This window comes from Stomoxys calcitrans, chromosome 1 (genome assembly GCF_963082655.1).
Source record: "Stomoxys calcitrans chromosome 1, idStoCalc2.1, whole genome shotgun sequence".
NCBI classification, from domain to species: domain Eukaryota; kingdom Metazoa; phylum Arthropoda; class Insecta; order Diptera; family Muscidae; genus Stomoxys; species Stomoxys calcitrans.
The window spans coordinates 123,425,529-123,452,441 of NC_081552.1; the positions used below are offsets into that span (position 1 = coordinate 123,425,529).

Below are 26,913 nucleotides of genomic sequence, written 5' to 3' on the forward strand. Positions count from 1 at the left end.
CATTTAACAACATCATTATAAATTGAGCAGTAGGCATGATTAGCATCCTACAGGCATTAGAACAAGCTGCTTGCTGGTCTAAAATTGCTAAGATTTTACTATAACACAGAAGTAGTGCTGTAACAGCAGCAAAATTAACATCTTACAGTCGGCAGACAATGTTTGTTATTATTAAAGTATCCAAAGTTCAGTCCGGCCAAACTTAACGTTTGTTTACCTGCTGTATAATAACCTACTTTTTGGAAAAATATAGACGCTATTGAGACTAGTGTACCATCCGTGATTGGTTCCCGAATTTTGCGGTGTGTTATGGGTGTTCGTAGAGTCACGATGCACAGTATTTAAAATCCATCTGGATGTTTTAACTTCTTCTGCTCTTTTTGTATAGTGGGAAAAGTCAACATGGGTTTGTTGAGCCATCAATTCATCATCTGCAGTGTAAAGAGCTATAAATTCGTTTAATGAGAAAGTTGCAGGAGCCATTGCCGGTATTTTATGGAGAGGGAAATCCTTTTTTAAGCGACTTTCGGCGAGTACTCCCTTATACGCACACTGTGTCTGAAAGCTGTCTAAAATATTATTTGGCACAACAGGACGAGTGGGAACATTGGGAGGATATGATAAATGTAGTCGGGACAATATATTTCTTTTAATCGATTCCAAGCTTTCTTGTTTGGTTTTATCACGCTGTTGACACACAGAACATGTGTTATTGGACGTAGTTTGTATATTCCTTATATTTATGTCGGCAAAGATGTTGGTTTGTGGTAAATTTAGATTATTAGTTTTTTGTCTGTGTTCACGAACTATCTCTTCAATACGATCCAACGAGTATAGCATTGATTTTGCTATTGATCTCGAATACATTTTTTTCTTCATGTAATCAGAATTAATAAATGCAGTATTACAAGAGGCTTTGTAAGAATTGGCAGAATGAAGTGTATGATCAGGCGAAGAATTTCCTGGCGAAAACGTATCACAAATTAGCAAGCGCCTTAAGTTGACATTCATTTTTGCAACCATTGTGTATAAACTGTGATACAAATATTGTATATACATTGAATTAGGACCTGTGAAAAATTTAATATATTAAATACTTACTAAAGATATCGCATGAGATTCGTACTTCCAAATTCCGTGACACAGTATAAAAACTTATAATATAAATACAGTGCAATAAATGAGGAAATAAAACTGGCATTATTTTCACAACTATCTTAATGTCATAGCTCCAATAGTTAAGCTACAAATAAGTAATTATGGCAGAATAATGAAATTTATTATAGTTGAACAATGTGTCAAAATATAGTAAATCCACAAAACATTTCCAATTCAAATAAGAATTGCGCCCTTTGGGGGCTTAAGAAGTAAAATAGAGAGATCGATTTATATGGGAGCTGTATCAGGCTATAGACCGATTCAGACCATAATAAACACGTATGTTGATGGTCAAGTGAGGATCCGTCGTACAAAATTTCAGGCAAATCGGATAATAATTGCGACCTCTAGAGGCTATAGAAGTCAAGATTCCAGATCGGTTTATATGACAGCTATATCAGGTTATTAACCGATTTAAACCTTATTTGACACAGTTGTTGAAAGTAAAAATAAAATACATCATTAAAAATTTCAGCCAAATCGGATAGGAATTGCGCCCTCTAGAAGCTCAAGAAGTCAAGTCCTCAGATCTGTTTATATGACAGCTAGATCAGGTTATGAACCGATTTGAACCATACTTGGCACAGTTGTTGGATATCATAACGGAACACGTCGTGCAAAATTTCATTCCAATCGGATAAGAATTGCGCACTTTAGAGGCTCAAGAAGTCAAAACACATGATCGGTTTATATGGCAGCTATATCAAAACATGGACCGGTATGGCCCATTTACAATACCATCCGACTTACACTAATAGGAAGTATTTGTGCAAAATTTCAAGCAGCTAGCTTTATTCCTTCGAAAGTTAGCGTGTTTTCGAGAGACAGACGGACAGATGGACGAACATGGCTTAATCGACTTAAAACGACGTGACGATCAAGAATATATATACAAGAATATATGGTATCTCAGACGAATATATCTAGTAGTTACAAACAGAATGACGAAATTAGTATACCCCCCATCCTATGGTGGAGGGTTTAAAAATTAATTTGTGTTTGTTTGTGGGTTTGTAAATATGTTTCTTCCGTATAGACTCAAAAACGGGTGAACCGATTTCTTTCGGACTCTCCCCCGTACCCCAAGAGTAGCACCCAAAAATAAAAGTGGACCGATCGGGGCAATATGGTACTCAAATGAAAGGCATTCGGGAGTTGAATACAAATTTAATATCCAAATTTGGGTCCAAGTACCTAAGGGTTTGCCCCGACCCCAAAACAGCTTAAAATAGGCATATTTGATCATAATGACAATATGGGACTTGAATGAAAGGTATTCGGGAGTAGATTACGAATATGGTCAGGAAGGAGGAATAGACTATATAATTTGTTGATATTGAAAGGGGGCGGACCCTCCACCAAAAACACCACCCAAAATCAAGGTTGGCCGATCAAATGAAAGGCATTGGAGAGTTGAATACGAATATGGTATTAAAAGTTGGGTCCGAGGAGCCCAGGGATCACTCCAACTCCAAAAGTTCCCCAATCAAACATATTGGACGTACATATCAATATGGGACTCAAATGAAAGGTATTCGGGAGAAGATTACGAATATGACATAAAAATGATGTTTAAGTAAATATTTACGGGTCGCACCACCCCCAAAAGGCCCCCAAATGGGAGTTTTACTCGATCATAGCATATAAGACTCAAATGAAAGGTATTTGGGAGTTGATAACGAATATGACATTAAACTTTGTGTCCAAGAATCTAGGTGGCGCTTTACCTTCAATAGATTATTTGACCAATTAAAACAATGGGGGATCAAATGATTGATATTTTTGAGTGCGTCATTCAAATATGTACTCAAGTAGCAGATGGATTGTGGCGCACAACCCTTATATAGACATCATCCACCAAAGGGCTGTATACACCAACCATGACAATATGAGGTTAAATTCAAGGTATTAGATTGTGGACTTCGAATCAGATATCTTCATTCTGCTCATATATCTAGCGGACCACTTCACCCCAAAAAAGGTCGATCAATCACAAATAAATGTAGGCCGCCATACCCCAAAAATTATGACGTTCAACGTGATAGGAGGAGTTGCAAACCTTAACCATTTTAAATCATCGATAGACAAGACCAAACGACGTGCTGCTGGGTAACACTGTTTTGTTCAAAATCTTACATGGCTTAATAGTAAGAACTATCGCCACCGCACCAAATATATAGACTGACAAATTAGTTCTTTACCACAGAAAATCGTTTAATATGGCAATTTGATTTGATTTTAAAAAAGACTAAATGATGACTTTAATAGGTGGTCATATAGTCATTTATAGACAACTACCACATGATAATCAATGTTATAGACGTTAAGTCACTTCATGTGAGTAGTAGCACTAACATTTAACTTAGCGCCATCTACTGGCTATTTTGAAATGGCGCTGATTTGGAGAAGCAAACATGAACAGAAAGAAGGCAGAGTGGTCAAAATTGATCATACAGCATTAATATTCGTTATGACTTCGTTGCGGTATTTTTTTTTAACTTTCCCACTCTAAGACGGGGCTTATAAATAATTTCCAAAAAACACTAGATCTCGTAGATGGGTGGGACGATTTAAGAGAAATTTTGTTAGCACACTTACATTAACCGAAAATCATAAATTTTTTTATCAGAATATGAGGTGGGGTGCCAAGGAGGGCCGCCCACCCCCAAAACCCGCCAAACGGATTTATAGACCAATCACAACAAGATGGGTATCAAATTAAAGGTATTTGAGAGTAGAAAGCGGCCGGACTCAGCAGGTCATTATTATAAGTAAACATTGGAGTCCTTGTGTACTTATGATCTATTATGGTTACAGGATGTGATCGGCGTATTACAGTTTATAGAACTGCCGGATGCGTTTTTTTATTTGAGTTAAAGGCATGTGACAAATATTAAATTTATTTAAATTAATATTAAATATTAAAGCTAATTTAATACATTTTCACTATTTAGGGTTAGTTTGCTGTTCGAATTTTCATGTGAACAACTGTCAAACTGCATATAAGTGAAAAATGTAAATGCCATATTTATGCAAGGCAATTTAAAGTAACAATTCGACGCAGATAATTGTAGTGCAGTAAGAATAGGAATACGGCAGAAGATTTGTCCCAATAGCCGAACTTAGGCTAGCTTTCCAAGCGCATCGATCCTCTGCGCTTCTTCTAAAATCTCTGACACCATGTTTCGAGGTGTCTTTCACCACTTGATCTTTCCATCGGGCTTTTAATTGTCCCGGTTTGCCGGTTTGAGTGTATCACCGCGATTGCCTTAATAAGATTTTTTCTCTGGAATTTCTTCAACAACACGACCTAACCAACGCAACCGTTTTGATACATGTAACCATGTTACACCTAATTCTATTATTTAAGTATTACTCAAATAGGAGTGTTTCGTTCTTATTATATTTCAAATTAGATGATTCCACTCAGGAAAAACAAATGTTTGAATTAATACAGTAACTCATTCGGATGAGACCAAATTAATGGGATTGGCTTTCAGGGCTGTTAATCGGATTTCATTTATTGAACAACTATAAAACTGAATAAAAAAAAAATTATAAATGAAATATGTATGAAATATTTAAATTGCTATTGTTAGACTTGAGACGAAAGTTGTGTGGGTGGGCCGGTCCCACACTTTGTCCTAATTGTGCATCCCAGATTCGTAGTCAACTGCCAAAGACCTTTCATTCAATATCTAAAGACCTTTCATTTAAAACCCCCCGTTTTGGGGGTTTTTGGGGTTGGGGTGGCCGCGTAGACACCTTAGACCAAATTAATAAAACATTTGTGTACTCAACGTCCAAATATTCTACGTTTGATACCGATATTCTACTTCCAATTACCTTTCATTTGATACCCATATTGTTCCAATCGATAAACATGTAATTTTTTGTGTGGTTTTTGGGGTGTGTTGGCCCCCGCACTAGTGGTCAAATTGTTATATCGGTTCATAATCTACTCTCAAATACCTTTCATTTGATACCTATATTGTCCCATATTGGAGGGTGCGCCCTCCTCGTGGACATCATAATATGGCCATCGAGTGGCTATCCTCTACCGTCTGTGAAAATGTCATAAAAATCGGAGCAGCCGTTTTTGAGTCTTTAGGTAACATACAACACATAACATGCAACACTTTAATTTTTTATACCCTACACCACCACCACTGTGGTACAAGGTATTATAAGTTTGTGCATTTATTTGCAGCGCTAAGAAGGAGAAGAACTAGACCCATTGATAAGTATATCGATCGACTCAGAATCACTTGCTGATTCAATTTAGCCATGCCCAACTGTCAGTTTGTGAGTCCATGTATTTTTGTAATCAAGATACAGGTCGTAATTGTTGTCCAATTGTTACGAAATTTTGTACATGTCACTTTTTTGGCCCAAGGACGAACGCTATTGGTTTTCGTAAAAATCGGTTCAGATTTAGATATAGCTCCCATATATATGTATCGCCCGATTTGCACTTAAATGGCTTTTGTAAATACAATTATCAACCGATCTGCACAAAATTTTGGCACGGACTGTTACTGATCTCAACATATCTGCAAGATTTAATCAATAACGGCTCAGATTTGGAAAAAGCTCCCATATATATTTATCGTTGAATTTTTACTTTTTTGGCAGTAGAACAATTTTCAAACGATCTGTTCAAAAAAAGTCGGTTTAGATTTAGATATAGCTCTCATATACATATATCTATTGCCCGAATTTGTAATTGTGTGATAGGTGTAGGATATTATATAGTCGGCTCCGCCCGACTTTTGCATTTCCTTACTAGATATATAATAATTTAATTTTAAGTCATTCTTATGTATGTACTAGCTGACCCGGGCCCGCTCCGCTGCGCCTTCTTTTACTTTATATGGAACACAAGTTTCCTTGGAATATTTATTTTCGACAATTAAAGATCTTTTAGTGAAATACCATGCAAACTTGACTAACAGTTTAACAATATAAGTGCCTTTATCTGAATCCCATATGATATATGTATGGTGTACTCCATTCTTAAAATACTTCATTTCAGCCCGATATTCTCATTATGTTTGATTTAGTGGTGTCTTCGGGGGAGATGTGGTCCCCCAGATACTTGGCTCTGAAAAAATATCGGCATCGTGCTCTTCTCCTAAATACCATTTATTTAAACCCTATATTGCCATTGGCTTTAAGAGGAGTTTACAGGAAGAGGCGTTCCCCAAACACATGGCCCCAAAATAGGTTATCAAATTAGTTTTCTAATCTCAAATACCTTTCATTTAAGCCACATATTGGCATGGGCAGAAAAATATTTTCCTTTGAGGGTGTTTTGGGAACGGGGTGGCCCTAAAAACATGGTCCTAAATTTGGATATCAAACTCGTATTCTACTCCGAAATACCTTTATTTAGCCCCATAAAAAATGTTGTTTGTGGGGTATTTTGGGCAAGGGGTAGACCCCCAGAAAATTGGTCCCGAAAATGGGTATCAATTCTTGCTCTACTCCCCAATACCATTTATTTAAGCTTCACATTGACATGGTCGGTAAATATGCCAGATTTAGGGGTGTTTTCGGGATTGGGGTGACCCCCAAACACTAAGCCCGGAAAAAATATCAGCAACGTCCTCTATTCTCATATATCTATATATCATTTATTTGAATCCCATATTGACATTGTCCTCAAAATTGGATATTAAATTCGTTTTCTAATCCCATTTAAACTATGTTGTTTAAATGTTTTTGGTCCCATATTTGGATATCAGATTCGTACTCTACTCACAAATACCTTTCATTTGAGTCCCATATTCCCACGGTAAATATGTCCGATTTAGGGGTGTTTTGGGGCTTGGGGTGGTCCCCCTAGCACTTGGTCCGACAATCAGATATCAGATACGTTTTCTTATCCTAAATACCTCTCATTTGAGTCCCATATTGTCGTGATTGGTCTAAATATATGTTTGGTAGGTTTTAGGGTGGGGCAGCTCCCCTAGGTACCCCATCTTAAATTTGAATACCAAATTTTTATTTTGGGTACTATATGAGAGCACACAAAGTTTCGCTTGAATCGGACCACCGACCTTCGAGATCTGGCGTTTCTGAAAATTAGGCTAAGGGGGAGGGTCCGCCCCCTCTTCAGATATCAAAATATGTAGTACCCTATTTTCACCACGGGTCAATATGCACCATCTGTGAAAATTTCAAGAAAATCGGTTCACCCATTTCTGAATCTATAAGGAACACACAAACATACAAACAAACACAAATTGATTTTTATATATAAGATATGTATATTCCTCTAATAGTAGGATGTTCATATTGAAAAAGATGCCAAGATGAATTTAATGTTGAAACCTAATTCAAATTTTTACCAGTTGTATCAGATCTCAGCTGACTATTTCACAACACAAATTGATAAACAAATATATTTAAATAAACAATCTTATATATAAAATTCAATTCGTGTTTGTTTGTATGTTTGTTTGTATGTTTGTTTGTTTGTATGTTTGTTCCGTATAGACTTAAAAACGGCTGAACCGATTTTTAAGAAATTTATACAGTTGGTACAGTTTGGGCCCCCTGTTTTGATATCCGAAGGGGGGTGCGGACCTCCCAATACCCCAATTTTTAAAAACGCCAGATTCCAAAGATGCGTGCACCGATTTAAGCGAAATTTTGTATGCCACCTTACGGTACCCCAAAAACAACTATTTGGTAAAAAATTTTGGTCAAATAACAAACCCCAAAACTCACACGAACGGACATGTGTACCGATTGGGACAATATGGGTATCAAATGAAAGGTATTCAAGAGAAGAGTACGTATTTCGTAATAAAAGTTGGGCTCAAATACCTGGGGGGCCGCCCCAGTCCCAAAACCCCTTAAAATAGGTTTATTTGACGATCATGACAATATGGGTCTCAAATGAAAGGTATTCGGGAGTATCTTACAAATATGGTCACGAAGTATGAAAAGGCGATATAATTTGTTGATAACAGAAGGGAGCAGACCCTCCCCCGTTACCCCAAAAACACCACCCAAAATTAAAAGTGGACCAATAAGGACAATATGGGTATCAAATGAAAAGTATGCATGAGTAGATAACGAATCTGGCATTCAAATTCATGTCGAAGAGGGGGTCACGCCACCCCCACAAAAACGCCCAAAATGTTCATATTAGCCAATCACGGATATATAGGACTCGGTTTGTTTGTTCCGTATAGACTGAAAAGCAGCAGAACCGATTTCCCGAAATTTTCGCATATCGTTTAGGTTGGTCTGGAAGGAAACATCGGCTATATAATTTTTCGGTGTCGAAAGGCGGACGGACCCTCTCCCTTATGCCAAAAATACAACAAAAAATCAAAAGTGGACCGATCGGGACACTATAGGTATCAAATGAAAGATATTGGAGAGTAGAATACGAATATGGTATTAAAATTTGAGTCTAAGTACCCATCGGGCCGCCCCAACCCCAAAACTCCCCCAAACAGACATGTTGGTCACCCATTATGATTATATGATACTTGGCTGAACCGATTTTCATGAAATTTTCATAGATTATGTACGTTTGTCTGGAAAGAAACATAATTTTTAGATATTGGGTGGAGGCGGACCCTCCAGTTGGTACAAAGTATCCACTCTATTCTTTTTAATTTTTCTAATTGCTCCGACGACTTCATGCAATGCATTTGTGATGTACCACGCAGAATTGACTTCCTACGTTGCTTAAGTGGAACAGTCGCCACATGACCAGCCGAAGAAACTGGCGGTCATTTGTTTCGAAGTGCTTTTTTCACGAATAACTTTAGCTAGATTTGGCTCGTCTTCGGAGACTCACACGGTCGATAGTTGTTATTTTTCGTGTTTATATGCTAAGATTCATGATTCGTCTCCTGTTACGATCTTATAAACCGTTTTTATAAATAAATATTTTGGCAAGAAAATTCCATGAAGATGATGGCATAAAGAAACTTTTTATAACTTTTCGTTTAAAACAATCACAAACACTTTATCTTTTGAATTAACCCATTAACGACGAAATTTCTAGCTCGAGTTAGGAAAGAGCTATCGAAATGAAATTTGGATTGGCGTAAAGTGGACGACTGAAACAAGTAACAACAATTTTAAATAAATATAAATTCTCTAAACTATGAATATATAAAACTTCATCAAAATCGGACAACGAAATATAGGATCAGGCGTAATGGGTTAAATTTTGTTTTTAGAAATATTTAAAAATTAAAATGTGTATGCAAAATATAGTGTCGCATTTGCAAAATTTAATGGATATGTTGGCTTTAAAAAAAAATTTCGAGGTTAGGTTTTCTTTAGAGAGTTATTCGCTGAAATTTAGTCCTAAAAAAATTCGTTCAAATTTAAAAAATTAAAAAAAAAATTCTTGAAATTTAAACAAAAAAAAAAATTGTCTTTGTAATAGTTTTTAAAGAAATGTTGTCTTTAAAAAACAATCTCGCGGTGGGTCCGGCCCGTGCTGAGGTTTTGTCATTAGAGAATGTTACGCTGAAACTCACTAAAAAATGTTTAGAAAAAATTCATTAAAATTTTGTTACAGAATTTCATTAGAATTTTGTCAATAGGTTAGGTTAGGTTGAAATGAGGGTGCAGATATTAATCTGCCCCATGCCACTATATGCATACACCTAAGCCGGTAATCGGCTTGTTGTATGCTCGAAAAACTAAAAAGTAACCTCGGAAAAGAAACTCTAAGATAGGAATTCCGTGCTACTTACAAAATCCTTAATTGTTTTCCATGCCATGCTTAGGGGCGTGCTTCATGTATGGCGTTGTGTCCCCGCCTAAGTGCTGGTATCTGTTTGACGCGAAAGCCGGGACATGACAAAGGAAATGCTCCAACGTCTCATCATCTTCCCCGCATGTCCTACACATGCTATCACTTGCCGCACCAATTTTATATAACTGAGCTCGTAGTCTTATGTGTTCCGTTATAATACCAATAGCTATAAAATGACCTCCTTACTTCCTTTCAGCAACAGTCTCGCCTTCTTAAGATCTGGATCCCCCCATAAAATTTTCGCCGTCCTACCTATTGTTTCGCACTCGTCCTCAAGGTTCATCACAGGTATCCGATGGGAATCCTCTTACCTTCCTTCCATTGCGAAACAATTAAAGGTGGCCTCATTTGTACAACAACCCCAAATCATATGGCGCAATCTGCCATCTTTTCATCAATCTGATCGTAGTTTTGCCAACAGTGAATATGCGAGAAAGATATAACAACAAAGAGAATGCAAACAAAAATCTGTCATCTTAATACAATCAAGCCTGGCCAGGTGTTAACGGCTGTTCACTTGAGACCACTTTTCTAAATCCGCCTTGCCTTCCTTCCAGGTTTCCTATCGTCGACTCGATTATACCAAGATGGTTTGAGCTGCTCCCATCCTCAATTCATTCTCCCATCGCCGTAAGTCTCATAGCTGCAGTGGCTGTCTCACACTTAAGCTATATGTCAATGGGTCGGATCTCTAGAATAGTCTCCAGTGCCCTAGAATAGTCTTCTTCTTCCTCGTGGACAGGCATATTTCAGCCTTCTCTGGGTTAACATTGAGACCTCTGTGTCTAGCCCAGTCATATGCCATATGCAAGACACTTTTGGCCCTTCTGCATAGCTGGCTCGGATCCTTACCGCTTAGAAGTATTATACCGTCGTCACCATCCGTTATAGCTCATTTATGGTGGTCGCCCATAAGAGTGGCTATAAAATGCCCCTCTGTGGCGTGCCCTGTGCCACTTTCTCCCTTATATTTATGCCATGGGACACACAATTTAGCATATGGTTTATCCAGTCCATTTGCATAGGGTGTATCCAGTCTCTAAGGACCGGGTCCACCCGGTACTGGTCTAAGGATTGGATCAGTGTGTCGGTCCGCACATTGTTAAAAGCCTTTTCGATGTCAATGTATACCGCCAGTGTGTATGTTTTGCCATCGAAGGATTCTTCCTTTTTTATGCACCACATCGTGCAGGGCCATCTCCACTGACCTTCCCTTGACATAGGCATGCTGTTTGTATTTGAGCAGTTTGCTGGATATTCTACTCTTTTTCATGGTATCCACAATGCGTTCCACGATTTTGAGTAGAAAGGATGTACGCATATTTTGCCTTGCCGGGCTTGGGTATATATACCATCCTAGCTTCCTGCCAGGATTTCGGAATATATGCAATTTCTAGGCACGCTGTGAAAATATTGGCTAGGTGGGGCCCCAGATAGTCTGCCTCCTTCTATAGTAAAGCCGGAAATATTCCATTAGGTCCCGGTGGCTTAAATAGTTTGAAGCTCCTCATGGATTCCTTCACCATAAATTCCGTAATTATAAAACTTTGATCGACATCATTATTCCAAGAAAACGGAGTTTCCGTGAGTCTCATCGTATCGTGTGGTAAATGGGGTTTCATCAAAAGCCTCTACATGTCCTACGTTGTCTCTGCTTTCACTCCCATGTTTCAGTTTGGACATGGGTTTTTGAGAGAAACTTTTCTATCTTGGCGGCGTCATTAACGCTATTGACCTGTTCGCAGAAATGCTTCTAGGAGACACGTTTGCCGCTATGGTAATCTTATTGTATTCCTTGAGACGTGTGTAATACACATCCCAATAAACTTCCGCTTTAGTATGACGTGCTCTGTTAAAGAGTCTACGGACCTCTTTCCGAATATTGCGTAACTCCCCGGTCATCCAGGGTTTTTCTTGGGCTGATTTCCTTTCTCGAAGAGAACAACTATCTTCGAAAGACCCCACCAGTGCAGTCGTAATCCTGTTGAAATGTTCGTCAATGTCTTCTATGCTTGGATAATCTAAATTGTCCTGCCCAAATCTTCTTCTGAATAGTCTTTCTAATTTTGTCCAGTCGGGCCCGATACGATTCAGACCGATTTGGACCATACTTGGCACAGTTGTTGGACATCTTAATAGAACACCATGTGCAAAACTTTAGCCAAATCGAACACAAATTTTGGATACCAGGGGCTCAAGAAATCAAATAGGGAGATTGGTTTACATGGGAGCTAAATCCAAATTTGAACCGATATGACCCATTTGCAATTCTGAACGACCTACATCAATATTAAGTATCTGTGTAAGATTTCAAATGGCTAGCTTCACGCGTTCGACCGATATCGTGATTTTGACAGCCGGACGGACATGGCTAGATCGACTCAGAATGTCGAGACGATCAAGAATATATATACTTTATATGGGGTTTAGATCAATATTTCGAGGTGTTACAAACGGAATGGGAATTGGCAATCACTGTAATTGTCAAATAATGGAGAATAATGGTATCAGAAATAAATTTGGAAAAACAGTTTCGTGAATGAGATAGGGTCTAGCCATCTTTAGAAATAAATTATATACCACTGGCTGCAATGTCTATGTTCAAGGATCTATTGATCAGGCAATTTCTTTTTACTAACTTTTCAATAGTCAAACCTTTCCATAATTCTCATGGTCATTACGCTCGACTTAAGAGAAAAAACAACTAAAGAAAAATAAAATAATAAGCGACATCTATTAGTTGATATTTGCTCACAAATTTTGAGTGAAATTAAATTTGTCTCATATTGCTATCCTTTTGCCTACAATACGCAAAGATTCGGCATTTGCAAAAGTCGATTATAGACGCGAAGGGATGAAACCACTGCCACGTATTCTACAAAAAGTACATATACACTAGCCCAGTTCATGAACGGATTAATATAAACGGCAACAGGCGTATCGCAATAAATTCGGTACAAGTACAACATACCAACGTACGGACCTTGAAGCCTTCACACCTGTTCAGTAATTCTTAACCAAATTACGAAACGCATCCCATAGTGGTTGGTGTGTGTTGCGATATCTGGCTTTCCCTTTATTGAGCCCGTCTCAAAAGAGAAACAAACAAAAATTGACAATTTGATTCATTAAGGGCTCTCTCATTCAAAATTAAATTTAAAATATCTAATTTTAGGAAAAAGATTGGACTCATAAAATTTTGCATAAGTTTCTTTTTTGGTCTAAGGACGAACTCTATTGATTTTGAAAAAAATCGATCCAGATGTAGATATAGCTCCCATTTCATCCGATGTGGCCTTTTAAAGCTGTAGAAGCCACAATTTTGGTGTGATCTTTACCCAATTTGGCATCAAGTGTTTTTTTTTTGACGTCTCAATATGTGTGCAAAATTTCAACAAAGTCGGATCAGATTTAGACATAGCTGCCATATATATCTTTCATCCAATATGCCTTTTAAAGCTCGAGAAGCCACACTTTTGGTCTGATCTTAACCAAATTTGACACGAATTGCTGTTTTTGATGTCACGATATTTGGGCAATATTTCATTAGAATCGGATCAGATTTAGATATCATTTGATATGGCCTTTAAAGGCTGTAGAAGCGACAGTTTCGGTCCGATCCTTACAAAATTTAACACGAGATGTTTTATTTGACTTCTGAATACCTATGCACAAGTCACTTTTTTTGGTCCAAGGAAGAACGCCATTGATTTTGAAAAAATCGGTCCATATTTAGATATAGCTCCCATATATATCTTTAATCCGATGTGGCCTTTTAAAGCTGAAGAAGTTACAATTTTGTTGTGGTCTTTACCTAATTTGGCACCAAGTGTTTTTTTGACTTCCCAATATGTGTGCAAAAGTTTATCAAAATCAAAGTCCTCGCTTGTGTGCTAAATTTCATTAAAGTCGGTCCAGATTAAGATGTATCTCCGATTTTTCATTCATCCGATATGGCTCTTAAAGTCTGTAGTAGCGACCATTTAAGTCCTATCCTTTTGAAGCACCGCGATCGTACTTTTTCAACGGCCAGATGTTCATGCAATATCCAATGTACGTTGGTAGAAGAGATGCCCAAGGGTGCCTCTCTCTCACGGTATATCAAATCACGATCTTGCATTATAAGTTCACGCATATCATCAAGGTTCTCCGCTCCAAGACCTTCACAGAATTCGCTTTTGAGCGAGCGTCGGCCACGACAGACTTCATTATACCAGTTTTTCACATTGCTATAGCGTGGTGCTTGTTCAGATTGAAGTTCATTAATGCACTCTCGTCGTGATAATCCACATTGAAAATAGTGAAAAACTGTCACATGAAAATGTTTGCGAGTTGATTACACTTCTTTGCCAAATTAATTTGTTTAAGTCAGAAAATTTCAAACTTCCACCTGGCCATAATTAGTGTGGCCTAGGCTAGAGACTTATATAACAGCCCTCGTATATTCTTAATATAAACATATTATTTTCCAAAAAGAATAAAATTGAGAGTAAACTGAAAATCAGAGTAAACTGAAAATCAGACAGCTAACGAATAGCATTTATAGGCTGGTATTATGTTCACTTTTCGAAACAATTTTTAGCTACCTATTATAAAAATGATCGTAGTTCAAAGTTGTAATTTAAAAATTGCCATTTTCATTCATAATTCCCTTTTTACACCCACCACCGAAGGATGAGGGTATATTCATTTTGTCATTCCGTTTGCAACACATCGAAATATCCATTTCCGACCCTATAAAGTATATATATTCTTGATCAGCGTAAAAATCTAAGACGATCTAGCCATGTCCGTCCGTCTGTCTGTTAAAATCACCCTACAGTCTTTAAAAATAGAGATATTTAGCTGAAACTTTGCACAGATTCTTTTTTTGTCCATAAGCAGGTTAAGTTCGATGATGGGCTATATCTTGTCTGGGTCTTAGGCCCATAAAAGCCACATTTATTATCCGATTTTGCTGAAATTTGGGACAGTGAGTTGTGTAAGGCCACTCGACATCCTTCTTCAATTTGGCTCAGATCTGTCAAGATTGGAATATAGCTGCCATATAGACCAATCTCTCGATTTAGGGTCTTAGGCCCATAAAAGCCACATTTATTATCCGATTTTGCTGAAATTTGGGACAGTGAGTGGCGTTAGGCCAGTCGACATCCTTCTCTAACTTAGTTCAGATCGGTTCAGATTTGGATATAGCTGTCATATAGAGCGATCTCTCGATTTAAGTTTTTGGACCCATAAAAGGCGCATTTATTGTCCGATGTAGCCGAAATTTGGGACAGTAAGTTGTGTTAGGCCCTTTGACATCTTTCTTCAATATGGCTCAGATCGATTAAGATTTGGATAGAGTTGCCATATAGACCAATCTCTCGACTTAGGGTCTTAGGCCCATAAAAGGCACATTTATTATCCAACTTTGCTGAAATTTGGGACAGTGAGTTGTGTTAGGGCAGTCGCCATCCTTCTTCAATTTGGCCTAGATCGGTCCAGATTTGGATATAGCTGCCATATGGACCGATCTCTCGATTTAAGGTCTTGGAACCATACAAGGCACATTTATTGTCCGATGTCGCCGAAATTTTGGACGGTGAGTTAGGTTAGGTCTTCCGACATTCGACTTCAATTTGGCTCACATCGGTCCAGATTTAGATGTAGCTGCCATATAGACCGATCTCTCGATTTAAGGTTGTGGGGCCACAAAAGGCGCACTTATTGTCCGATTTCCCCGAAATTTGGGACAGTGAGTTGTGTTACTACTATGGCAATAACTGGCTAAAGTAATAGTAGAGTATGAATTTGATATCCACTTTCGGGGCAAAGGGTTTGGCTACTCCAATCCACTACCAAAACCAAGAGAATGAAGGGGTTCTACAATCTGAACTTTAATGGGTGGACCCTATTTTCAAAACGCCAGATCTCGGAGATGGGTGGGGCGATTTACGCGAAACTGAGTTTCTTTATAATAACTCAAAACCAGAAATTTGGTATACTTATTTAGGATGGGATGTCTAAGGTGGCCGCCCCACCTCCAAAGCCAGCCAAATTGAAATTTACACAATATTAGGCTCAAATGTGTAGTATTTGAGACTAGGCGACGAATCTGATACATGGGGGTGCACTTCAACCCCAAAAACACCCCATACCGGACATATTTACTGACTATAGCTATATAAGGCTCAAATGAAATTTGGAACAGAGAACCAATGTGATATCCAAAATGGGATGAAATATCTGAAAGGCCGTACCATCAACCACAATCCGAACTTTTTCTTCCTGACCGTGCAAATATAAAGCTCAGATAAAATAGGAGAGAAAAGAAGGTGCAGCGGAGCGGGCTCAGTCCAGCTAGTTTTGTATAAATCCATGGTGGTGGGTTTCCAAGATTCGGTCCGGCCGAACTTAGCACGGGTTTTCTCGTTAATATTAAGAGCGCATAACAAGCCATTTACTGGCTTAGGTGTATGTCCATTGTGGTACGGGGCCTTAGATAACCTAACTTAATATATAAAGAATTATTTATTTTTTAAGTTTTTGATGGGTGTTCAAATATGGAATTTGCATACTGTATCTTAATCATGTGAACAGTGCTTTTAACGCAATTAAAAATAGTTCATTATTTTATGTCACACATATGGTGAAAATTAATGTTAAAAGCGATCGTAAGTTAAACAATAAAAAGGCATTAAATTCGGCAGACCCGATCTTTGGATACCCACAACCTCAGAGATATGTATTGACTACATTTCGTCATAATATGGTGAAACATTTTTCATTTTTGAACACATAGCAGCTATATGTAAATATGGCTCCATCTCAACCTTACACAGGAAGTTCATGATAAGGTCTAACACGACTCATTGTAACAAATTCTTCGGTTTAAAAATTCACCTTTTATTGGCCTAAGAAGAATCGGGAGATCATTATATGTATGTAGCAGCTACATTCAAACGGGCACGGATATCGAAGAGCTTCACTGGGCTCCCTGGCCAGCAATATGTATACATGGCCCGATCTTGACCATATTCAGCATGAATGTCGAAGAGCCTAACAAAGCCCACTGTGTAAAGTTTTAGCGAACTCGAATAATAAACGTGCTTTTTTGGCCCTATAAACTTAAATCGGGATATCGGTTTGTATTGCAGATATATCCAAATCTGGACCAATATGGGTCGTGTTGAACAGGGATGTCGAGGAGTCTAACACAATTCATTGTTTAGACATATAACCTTAAATCAAGTGATCGGTATATATTGCAGTTACATCCAAATCTTGACCGATTTGGACCGTATTGAACTGGGATGTTGAGTGGCCTAATACAACTCGCTGACCCAAACTTCTGCGAAATCCGACGAAAATACGCCTATTATTGCTTCAAATCCTTAAATTGAGAGATCGGTCTATATGGCAGTTTATCGAAAGTATATGCAGATCTTAACCATTCATAATAGTACGAATGTCGAGCGGTCTAATGCAAGTCATTGTGCCAAAATCGGAAAATAAATTTACCTTTAATGGGCCTTGAACCTTGAATAATGTTATTCAAGTTAGCATGGTATTTGATGGTATATTTATATTTATATATTTACTAGCTAACACGGGCCGGCTCCGCTGCACCTCCTTTTACTTGATATGGAACAAAACCTGCCTTGGAATATTTATTTTCGACAATTAAAGATATTTTAGTGAAATACCATGCTAACTTGAATAACAGTTTCACAATATTAGTGCCTTTATCTGAATCACATATGATATTTATTGGTCAACGAATTTAAGTTTGGATGTACGGTGTACTGCATTCTTGAAATACTTCATTTCAGCCGATATTCTCAAGATGTCTGATTTAGTGGTGTTTTCGGGGGATAGGTGGTCCCCCAGATACTTGGCCCTGAAAAAATATCACCATCGTGATCTTCATTCAAATACCATTTATTTAAACCCCATATTGCCATTGGCTTAGGAGGAATTTATAGGATGAGGCGTCCCCCAAACACATGACCCTAAAATAGGTTATCAAATTCGTTTTGTAATCTCAAATACCTTTCATTTGAGCCACATATTGGCATGGTTGAAAATAATATATCAGCAACGTGCTCTATTCTCATATATCTATGTATCATTTATTTGAACCCCATATTGCCATTTCCCTCAAAATTTAATGTCCTATTCGTTTTCTAATCTCATTTAAACTCCTTATTGCAAAAGTCAGCAAATATGTCCGATTTGGGGTATTGACCCTAAAAACTATAAATAGTTAGTTTTACTCTCTTTAAGACCCAAATTGTCTTGGTGAGCAAATACGTCCTATTTGGGGGTTGTTATGGTGGTGCGACGTCCCCTAGACAGCTGGTCCCTATTGTTGATATCAGATACGTGGTCTACTCGTAAATACCTTTTATTTGAGCCCCATATTTCCATAGTCGGCATGCATCAAAAGTTCCCAGCCAAGCTCACTGAGTTTTTGGCGAGTGACCAAAGATGTGTGCGGTCTAGCGTTGTTCTGGTGGAATATGACACCTTTACGATTGACCAATTCTGGTCACTTCTCCTTGATGGCTGTATTCAATTTGTCCAATTGTTGACAGTAAACATCCGAATTAATCGTTTGGTTCCTTGGAAGCAGCTCAAAATATACCACACCCTTCCAATCCCACCAAACAGACAGCATAACCTTCTTTTGGTGGATATCAGCCTTTGAAGTGGTTTGAGCTAGTTCACCAGCTTAGACCATGATCGTTTTCGACTAACGTTGTTGTAAACAATCCATTTTTCATCTCCAGTTATGATTCGTTTTAAAAACGGATCGAATTCATTGCGTTTAAGGTGCATATAAGTGCATAAGGTGCACAAGCGTTGATTCGGTTTGTTAAATGAATTTCATTCAATACATGTGGTACCCAAATATCAAGCTTTTTCACCAGTCCAACACTTTTTATGTGATAATGAACGGTTGATTTTGGTATATTTAACTTCTGTCCTATCTCACGCTCAGTTACATGACGATCCAATTCGATTAATGCTTAAAATTTGCTTAAAATTTGACAACGCCGACTATATGAAAAATCAGCAATTACTTTTTAGGCAACCCAATATATCGGATTCGTGTTCTACCCTAAAAACCCTCTTATTTGAGCCTCACATTGCAAAAGTCAGCAAATACTTACTATTTGGGTGGTGTGGTGGTGGTGGGGTGGTCCCAAGACACTTTTCCCGAATATTGATATCAGATTCGTGCTTTATTCCCAAAGACCTTTTATTTGAGCCCCATATTGCTATGGTCTTAAATTTGTTGCCTTTGGGGGATATTTGGATATCAGATTCTAGTTATACATTCAAAACCCTTTTATTTAAGCTCCATATTCCCATGGTCAGTAAATAAGTCCTGTTAGGGGGGTGTTTTGGGGAAGGGGTGGACCCCCAAACATTTGGTCTCATATTTGGATATCATATTCTAATTCTACACTAAAATACCTTTAATTTAAGCCCAATATTCCCATGGTCAGTAAATAATTTCTGTTTGGGGGGTGTCTTGAGAAAGAGGTGGACCCCCAGAAACGTGGTCCCACATTGGGATATCAGATTCGTATTCTACTCGCAAATACCTTTCATTTGAGTCCCATATTGCCATGGTCGGTAAATATGTCCGATTTAGGGGTGTTTTGGGGCTTGGGGTGGTCCCCCTAGCACATGGTTCGACAACTTATCCTAAATACCTTTCATTTGAGTCCCATATTGTCGTGATTGGTGTTAATATATGTATGACAGGTTTTAGGGTGGGGCGGTCCCCCTAGGTACCCCATCCGAAACTTGAGAAGTAAATTTTTTATTTTTAGGGTACTATATGAGAGCACACAAAATTTCACTTAAATCGCACCACACATCTCCGAGATCTGGCGTTTTTGAAAATTAGGGTAAGGGGGAGGGTCCGCTCCCCCTTCAGACATCGAAAATGTAGTACCCTATTTTCACCACGGGATTATTATGCAACATCTGTGAAAATTTCAAGAAAATCGGTTCAGCCGTTTCTGAGTCTATAAGGAACACACAAACAAACAAACAACCAAACAGATCTACAAACAAACACAAATTGATTTTTATACCCTCCACCATAAGATGGGGGGTATACTAATTTCGTCATTCTGTTTGTAACTACTCGAAATATTCGTCTGAGACCCCATAAAGTATATATATTCTTGATCGTCGCGACATTTTATGTAGATCTAGCCATGTCCGTCCGTCTGTCCGTCCGTCCGTCCGTCTGTCTGTCGAAAGCACGCTAACTTCCGAAGGAGTAAAGCTAGCCGCTTGAAATTTTGCACAAATACTTCTTATTAGTGTAGGTCGGTTGGTATTGTAAATGGGCCATATAGGTCCATGTTTTGATATAGCTGCCATATAAACCGATCTTGGGTCTTGAATTCTTGAGCCTCTAGAGTGCGCAATTCTTATTCGATTGGAATGAAATTTTGCACGACGTGTTTTGCTTTGATATCCAACAACTGTGCCAAGTATAGTTCAAATCGGTCTATAACCTGATATAGCTGCCATATAAACCGATCTTGGGTCTTGACTTCTTGAGCCTCTAGAGGGCACAATTCTTATCCGATTTAAATGAGTTTTTGCACGAGGTATTTCGTCATGATATCCAACAACTGTGTTAAGTATGGTTGAAATCGGCCCATAACCTGATATAGCTGTCATATAAACAGATCTGGGGATTTGACTTTTTGAGCTTCTGGAGGGCGCAATTCCTATCCGATTTGGCTGTAATTTTGCATGACGTATTTTATTTTTACTTTCAACAACTGTGTCAAATAAGGTTCAAATCGGTTCATAACCTGATATAGCTGCCATATAAACCGATCTGGGATCTTGACTTCTTGACCCCTAGAGGTCGCAATTATTATCCGATATGCCTGAAATTTTGGACGACGGATCCTCTCATGACCATCAACAAACGTGTTTATTATGTTCTGAATCGGTCTATAGCCCGATACAGATCCCATATAAATCGTTCTCTCTATTTTACTTCGTGAGCCCCAATGGGCGCAATTCTTATTCGAATTGGCTGAAATTTTACACAGGTCTCCAACATATAATTTAATTGTGGTCCGAACTGGACCATATCTTGATATCGTTTTAATAGCAGAGCAACTCTTTTCTTATATCCTTTTTAGCCTAAGAAGAGATGCCGGGAAAACAAATCGACAAATGCGATCCATGGTGGAGGGTATATAAGATTCGGCCCGGCCGAACTTAGCACGCTTTTACTTGTTATATATAAGATTTATGGATTTATTGTCTACAAAACAAGATAATAATCTTATAATTAGAGTGTAGATTTATTGTTATATAATACATCCGACTAAAGTAGGTTCTTAATAAATAAACTAGGTCACAATAAATAACAAGTAAAAGCGTGCTATGTTCGGCCGGGCCGAATCTTATATACCCTCCACCATGGATCGCATTTGTCGATTTGTTTTCCCGGCATCTCTTCTTAGGCTAAAAAGGATATAAGAAAAGAGTTACCACTTTTTGGTAGGCTACTTTTTGGTAGGCTACCAAAAGTGGTCTAAGCGCAAATCCGCACAAGAGAGAAGTAGTTCTTTTCATCACGAGATACAAATTGCCTACAGTGGAACCTGTCTTCTTGGGTGAAGAGAATGTTCCGTTTACAGAAAGCGCAAAATATCTGGGTGCTTTGGTGGACAGGAAATTGACCGCGCGTCATGCACTCGGTATATACTGCCGTTTTCAGACCTATAATGCTATATGGCGTTGTGGTATAGATCCGGATCCAAAGGATGGCTTGTTTGTGCACCACAGCGGCACTAAGGACGACACCATCTAAGGCACTGAATTAAATGCTACATCTAATGCCCCTGGACATTGTGGCGAGATAAATTGTTGCGACTACTACCATGAGACAGCTTTATCTTTGATCATTTGACGGCTACGAACACTATGTTATCTTTTATACAATGACCGATTTTCCAGGCAGTGTGGATTACAAACTATCTGAGCCGCTTTTTGATAAAAAGTACGGTACCACTATTCCTGCTAGAACCGATTGGAACTACAATATCCCTAATAATAGAAGTTGCAGACTTCCATACGGATGGTTCCAAACTAAACGACCAGGTGGGCTTTGTTGGGTATTTTAAAGGTCTAGAACGGGTCATATCGAACATGTTACCCGACCACTGCAGTGTGTAGCAAGACGAGATAATTGCAATTAAGGAAGTGGTGGAATGGCTAAGATGTTATGTCATTAAGGCATTCCAAAACTATGTGACCTACTCTGGACTTGAAGAGGTCTACCGCTTTGCTGTCTTTGGCTAGAGCAAACATTTCAGTCATTGTGTCTGTCATGACAGGTTATCGTCTAAGCTGTGAGGACATCGAAAAAGAAGAGACTATAGAACACCTTCTGTGTGTGTGTCCCGCACAGGCAGTCAGAAGGAGTTCCACTATAGGTTCCCATTTCTTTAACAACCTGTCTGATTTAGCGGATGTGAACATTCGCAAATTGTTGGGCTTTTTAAAGAGATATGGATGGCTCAACGGTAGGTACTAGAAGGCATCTTCCTTCATCTGTTTCTGTGGTATCACAATGGACATAAACGTCTTAGTTAGTCTGATGACAGACTGCCAACCAACAAAAAAATATTCCCTTGCTTAAAGAATGCCACAGCCATCGCGGAAGGGGAAGATAGTCGCTGAGAATGATAAGGAGCCGCCATCTTACACCAGAGTGGCAAGAAGCAAAACAGAGATGAGCTGATTAGCGCAGTCATCAATATCGGCAGTTCATCCGGTAGAATTCCACCAGATCATCGGTCCATGTGTGGAACTCTGTAGAGGGTCCACCCATACAAATGATGACCTGCCCGTATAGAGGGGTCATTTTTACGCTGCATTTTGCGTCGGCGTAATGTATTGATACCGTCAAATAGCTCGTCAGAGGTATTCACGCTCCCTGGGAGGGCGCAAAACTCGACCTGGTGAGAAAGATGGGTATCCCCCTGCTCACAAAGGCGACTGTCTTCATCACGGGATGGGGCAGTAAATTTGACACGGAACGCATGTTGGTATTCTTAGGCAAGCAAAACCAAGGCTTGGATCCAGAGAAGTGGGAAGTCTTCCACATGGAGGAGAAGGAGGAAGGAACTCTCCTTGTGGTCGGCATTGATCAAGTCTCCGTAATGAGTTTGGCTAAGACTAAAGGCATGGCGCACTACGGGAGCAAAACTGTGGAAGATTAAGATAGGCAAAGATCCTAGACAGTACAGGGAAAGGAAATCCAATACAGCCTAATTAACAGGGACCCGACGATAGAACTATTACCGACTTTATAAAGAGTCTGAAGACTAGACTAGGCAAAGAACCAAAAACGATGACATCAGGCAGTGCAGTGACAGGAAAGTCAATGCAGTCTAAAGAACAGGGAGCAGACGACGAGATCATCATCTACTCCCAAGATGCCCATTTTCTGGAGAACCCATGATTGAGGTTATCCAGAAAAACCTCCACCGGAGCGAGACTGCTACACACGCTCTGATGGAGAAAATCAGCTAGGGCAAGATTCATATTGCCTAAATTCAGGAGCCATGGATGACCCGGAACAAAGTTTTTGGACTGAACCATATGAACTACAAATTATTCTATACTAACACTGTTACTAGGCCAATGATCTGCGTTACTTGTCATAAAAAATTTAATTAATTATTTTCCCCAGAGTTGTCAACGTCGGATGTAACATTGGTGAGACAGGGAGACGGTGGAGCATACCTGGCATCACTTTATCTGCCTTTCGACATTCCGTCACCGCCACCCACGTCGGACTGCAACGGCTGGTGAGGAAAGCAAAACAGACAGGAAACGAGGTACTAATAGGGTGAGATGCGAACTCTCACCACATTTTGTGGGGTAGTACCAACATTACTAAACTGGGCCAAGCCCTGGCAGAGTTCTTGAATACTAACGACCTAATAACACTTAATATTGGTAACACCGCTACCTTTGTTAATAGGACTGGGGAGGAGGTATTATATGTGACGATATTTTCGGAAAATCTAATCGATGAGGTTCAGGATTGGAAAGACTTTTTCTCTGACCATCGCTACATTAGGTTTAGAATAGCAGCGTCGGCCAGCATCAAATCCGATAAGATTCCTAAATAAGTTGAAAACCAACTGGACAAAATTCGGAACGCTACTTTAGAAGAAGACTGCGGTAAGATAATTTAATAGATTGTCCAAGCATGGAATGCATTGACGAAATGTAAACAGGATTACGATTGTGGGGTCCTTCGAAGATAATTGTCCTCATCGGGAAAGGAAATCAGCCCAACCCTGGATGACCGGGGAGACTCGTAATATTGGGAAAGAGGTCCGCCGATTTTTTAACTGAGCACGTCGAAAAAAAGCGGAAGTTTTTTGGGATGTGCATTACACACAGCTCAAGAAATACAATAAGATTGCCAGAGCGGCAAAATGTGAAAGTTTCTTTCAAAAACCCATATCCAAACTGAAACTTTAGTAGACGACATGGGAGTGAGAGCAGAGACAACGAAGGACATGTTGAGGCTTTGATGAAACCCCATTTTCCACAGGATACAAAGGGACTCACGAAGACACGGCAATCTTGGAATAATGACGTTGATCGAAGGTTTATAATTACAGAATTTATGGTAAAGGAATCCTTGAGAAGCTTCAAACTATTTAAGGCACCCGGACCTGATGGAATATTTCTGGGGTCACTATAGAAAGAAGCAGGCCTTATCCGGCCAATATATTCACAGTGTGCCTAGTATTTGCATATACTCCGAAAGCCTGGCAGGACTCAATGGTGGTGTTTATACCCAAGCCCGGCAAGGCAAGGTATGCGACACCAAAGACCTACAGACCCATAAGCCTTACGTCTTTTCTACTCAAAACCATCACAGGATGGTCGGTGGAGACTGCCCTGCACAAGGCTGTGCATAAAATAGAAGAATCTTTAGAAGCCAAAACGTACACACTGGCGGTATGCATTGACATCGAGGGGGCTTTTAACAATGTGCGGACCGACACATTGATTCAATCCTTAGACCAGTGCTTGGTGGACCCGGTCCTTAAAGACTGGATTAACCATTTGCTAGGGAACAGGTGGATAAATTGTGACTCCCATGGCATAAATATAAGGGAGAATGTGGCACAGGGCACCACACAGGGGGGCATTTTTTCGCCACTCCTATGGGTGACCACCATAAATGACCTATTATGGATGCTGACTGAGGAGGGATTTGAACCCGTCTGCTACGCAGACGATGTTATAATACTTCTAAGGGGTAAGGATCCGAACGAGCTTTGCAGAAGGGCCGAAAGGGTCTTCCATATGGCATATGACTGGGCTAGGCCCAGAGGTCTCAATGTTAACCCAGAGAAATCTGAAATATGCCTGTTCACGAGGAAGACGAAGGTGGGCGAATTTTACTCACCACGTTTCCTCAATAAGACGATTTCGATATCTGACAAGGTCAAATATTTAGGTGTGATCTGAAACTGAATTGGAAGTGTTATATTCAGGAGCTTACTGAGAAAGCTCACAGATGTTCACATATGTTGCTGTTGCCGTAGGCTCGAAATGGGGCCTGAATCCTAGGATAGTCCACTGGCTCTACAGGAGTGTGATTAGACCAATACTTACTTATGCCTCAGTAGTTTGGTGGAGTGCTATGAAGAAAAAGTGCAACATAAGGACCATACAACAGGGTCAGATAACAGATATAGGCGACGCAGTCTTGAGGACCACTAGGGCACTGGAGACTATTCTATATATCCGACCTATTGACATACAGATTAATTGTGAGGCAGCCACTGCGGCTATGAGACTTAAGGCGATGGGAGAATGGATTGAGGATGGGAGCAGCTCATACCATCGCGGTATAATCAAGGTGACGATTACCGATCGGATTGCTGAGATGAACCTTGACGTCAAGTGCGAAGGATTGCTGCCATCGGCACAGTCATGGATTGACGGAATCCTAGAATTGCCATCTGAAAGATCATGTTACATGGATGGATCAAAGCTAGAGGACTAAGTGGGCCTGGGGGTTTACATTGAGAACTGAGGTCTTGCAGGCGGAGATCCGGGTGATCACGGAATGCGTGAAGTGGTGTGGTGCTAACGCGAGGATGTCGATTGTGAACATCTTTACCGACAGTTAAATTGCCGCAAGGGCAATAACAACCAGGACGGTAAGGTCACGAACAGTCTTGCAGTGTTGGAAGGAGATTAACGCCTTCTCTGAGGATAGGAAATTCCGCATCGTTTGGGTGCCGGGCCATAACGGAGTAAGGGGAAATGAGTGGGCAGACTATTTGGCGGTGAAGGCCAGAGGACTGCCGTCAATAAACTTGGTTAAACCAAAGCCTTTCGGGTCGACGCAGTCCGAGTTAAGGGAGTGGGCGACGAATGTGCATGAAACACTGTGAGACAGCGAAACGGTCGGTAGGACGTCGAAAATCCTATGGGGGGATCCAGATCGTGAAAAGACGTAGCTATTACTGAAAGGAAGTAAGAAGGAGGTCAGTATAGCTATTGGTATCATAACGGGACACATAGGACTACGAGCTCACTTATGTAAAATCGGTGCGGCAAGTGATAGCATGTGTAGAGCATGCGGGGAAGATGATGAGACGTTGGAGCATTTCCTTTGTCATTTCCCGATTTTCGCGTCTAACAGATACCGGCACTTAGGAGGAGACAAAATACCAGACATAAATAAACTTAGGGGAGTGGTATTGAAAACAATGAAAGATTTGGTAAGTAGCACGGAATTCCTAACTTAAAATTTTCTTTTTAGAGGTTACTTTATATTTTATAGAACGCACAACAAGCCGATTACTGGCTTAGGTGTATGTCCATATTGGCATGCGGCGGATTAATATCTGCACACTCTTTTCAACCTAACCTTA

General features: G+C 39.5%; 1 protein-coding gene across 2 annotated transcripts in view; it reads right to left on the minus strand.

The window, feature by feature from the left end:
- LOC106092992 (uncharacterized) overlaps positions 1–26,913 on the minus strand; it is an 85,731-nt gene that overhangs the window by 50,921 nt on the left and 7,897 nt on the right. Inside the window, exon 1 of one of the 2 annotated variants that reach the window (XM_013259959.2) lies at positions 237–1,065. The exons of the other annotated variant lie outside the window; for it this stretch is intronic. Coding sequence (XP_013115413.1) covers positions 237–1,059 — 823 coding nt within the window. The 5' untranslated portion in view covers positions 1,060–1,065. Of the gene's footprint in view, positions 1–236; positions 1,066–26,913 lie in introns of those variants that run through there. 2 annotated transcript variants of the gene reach the window in all.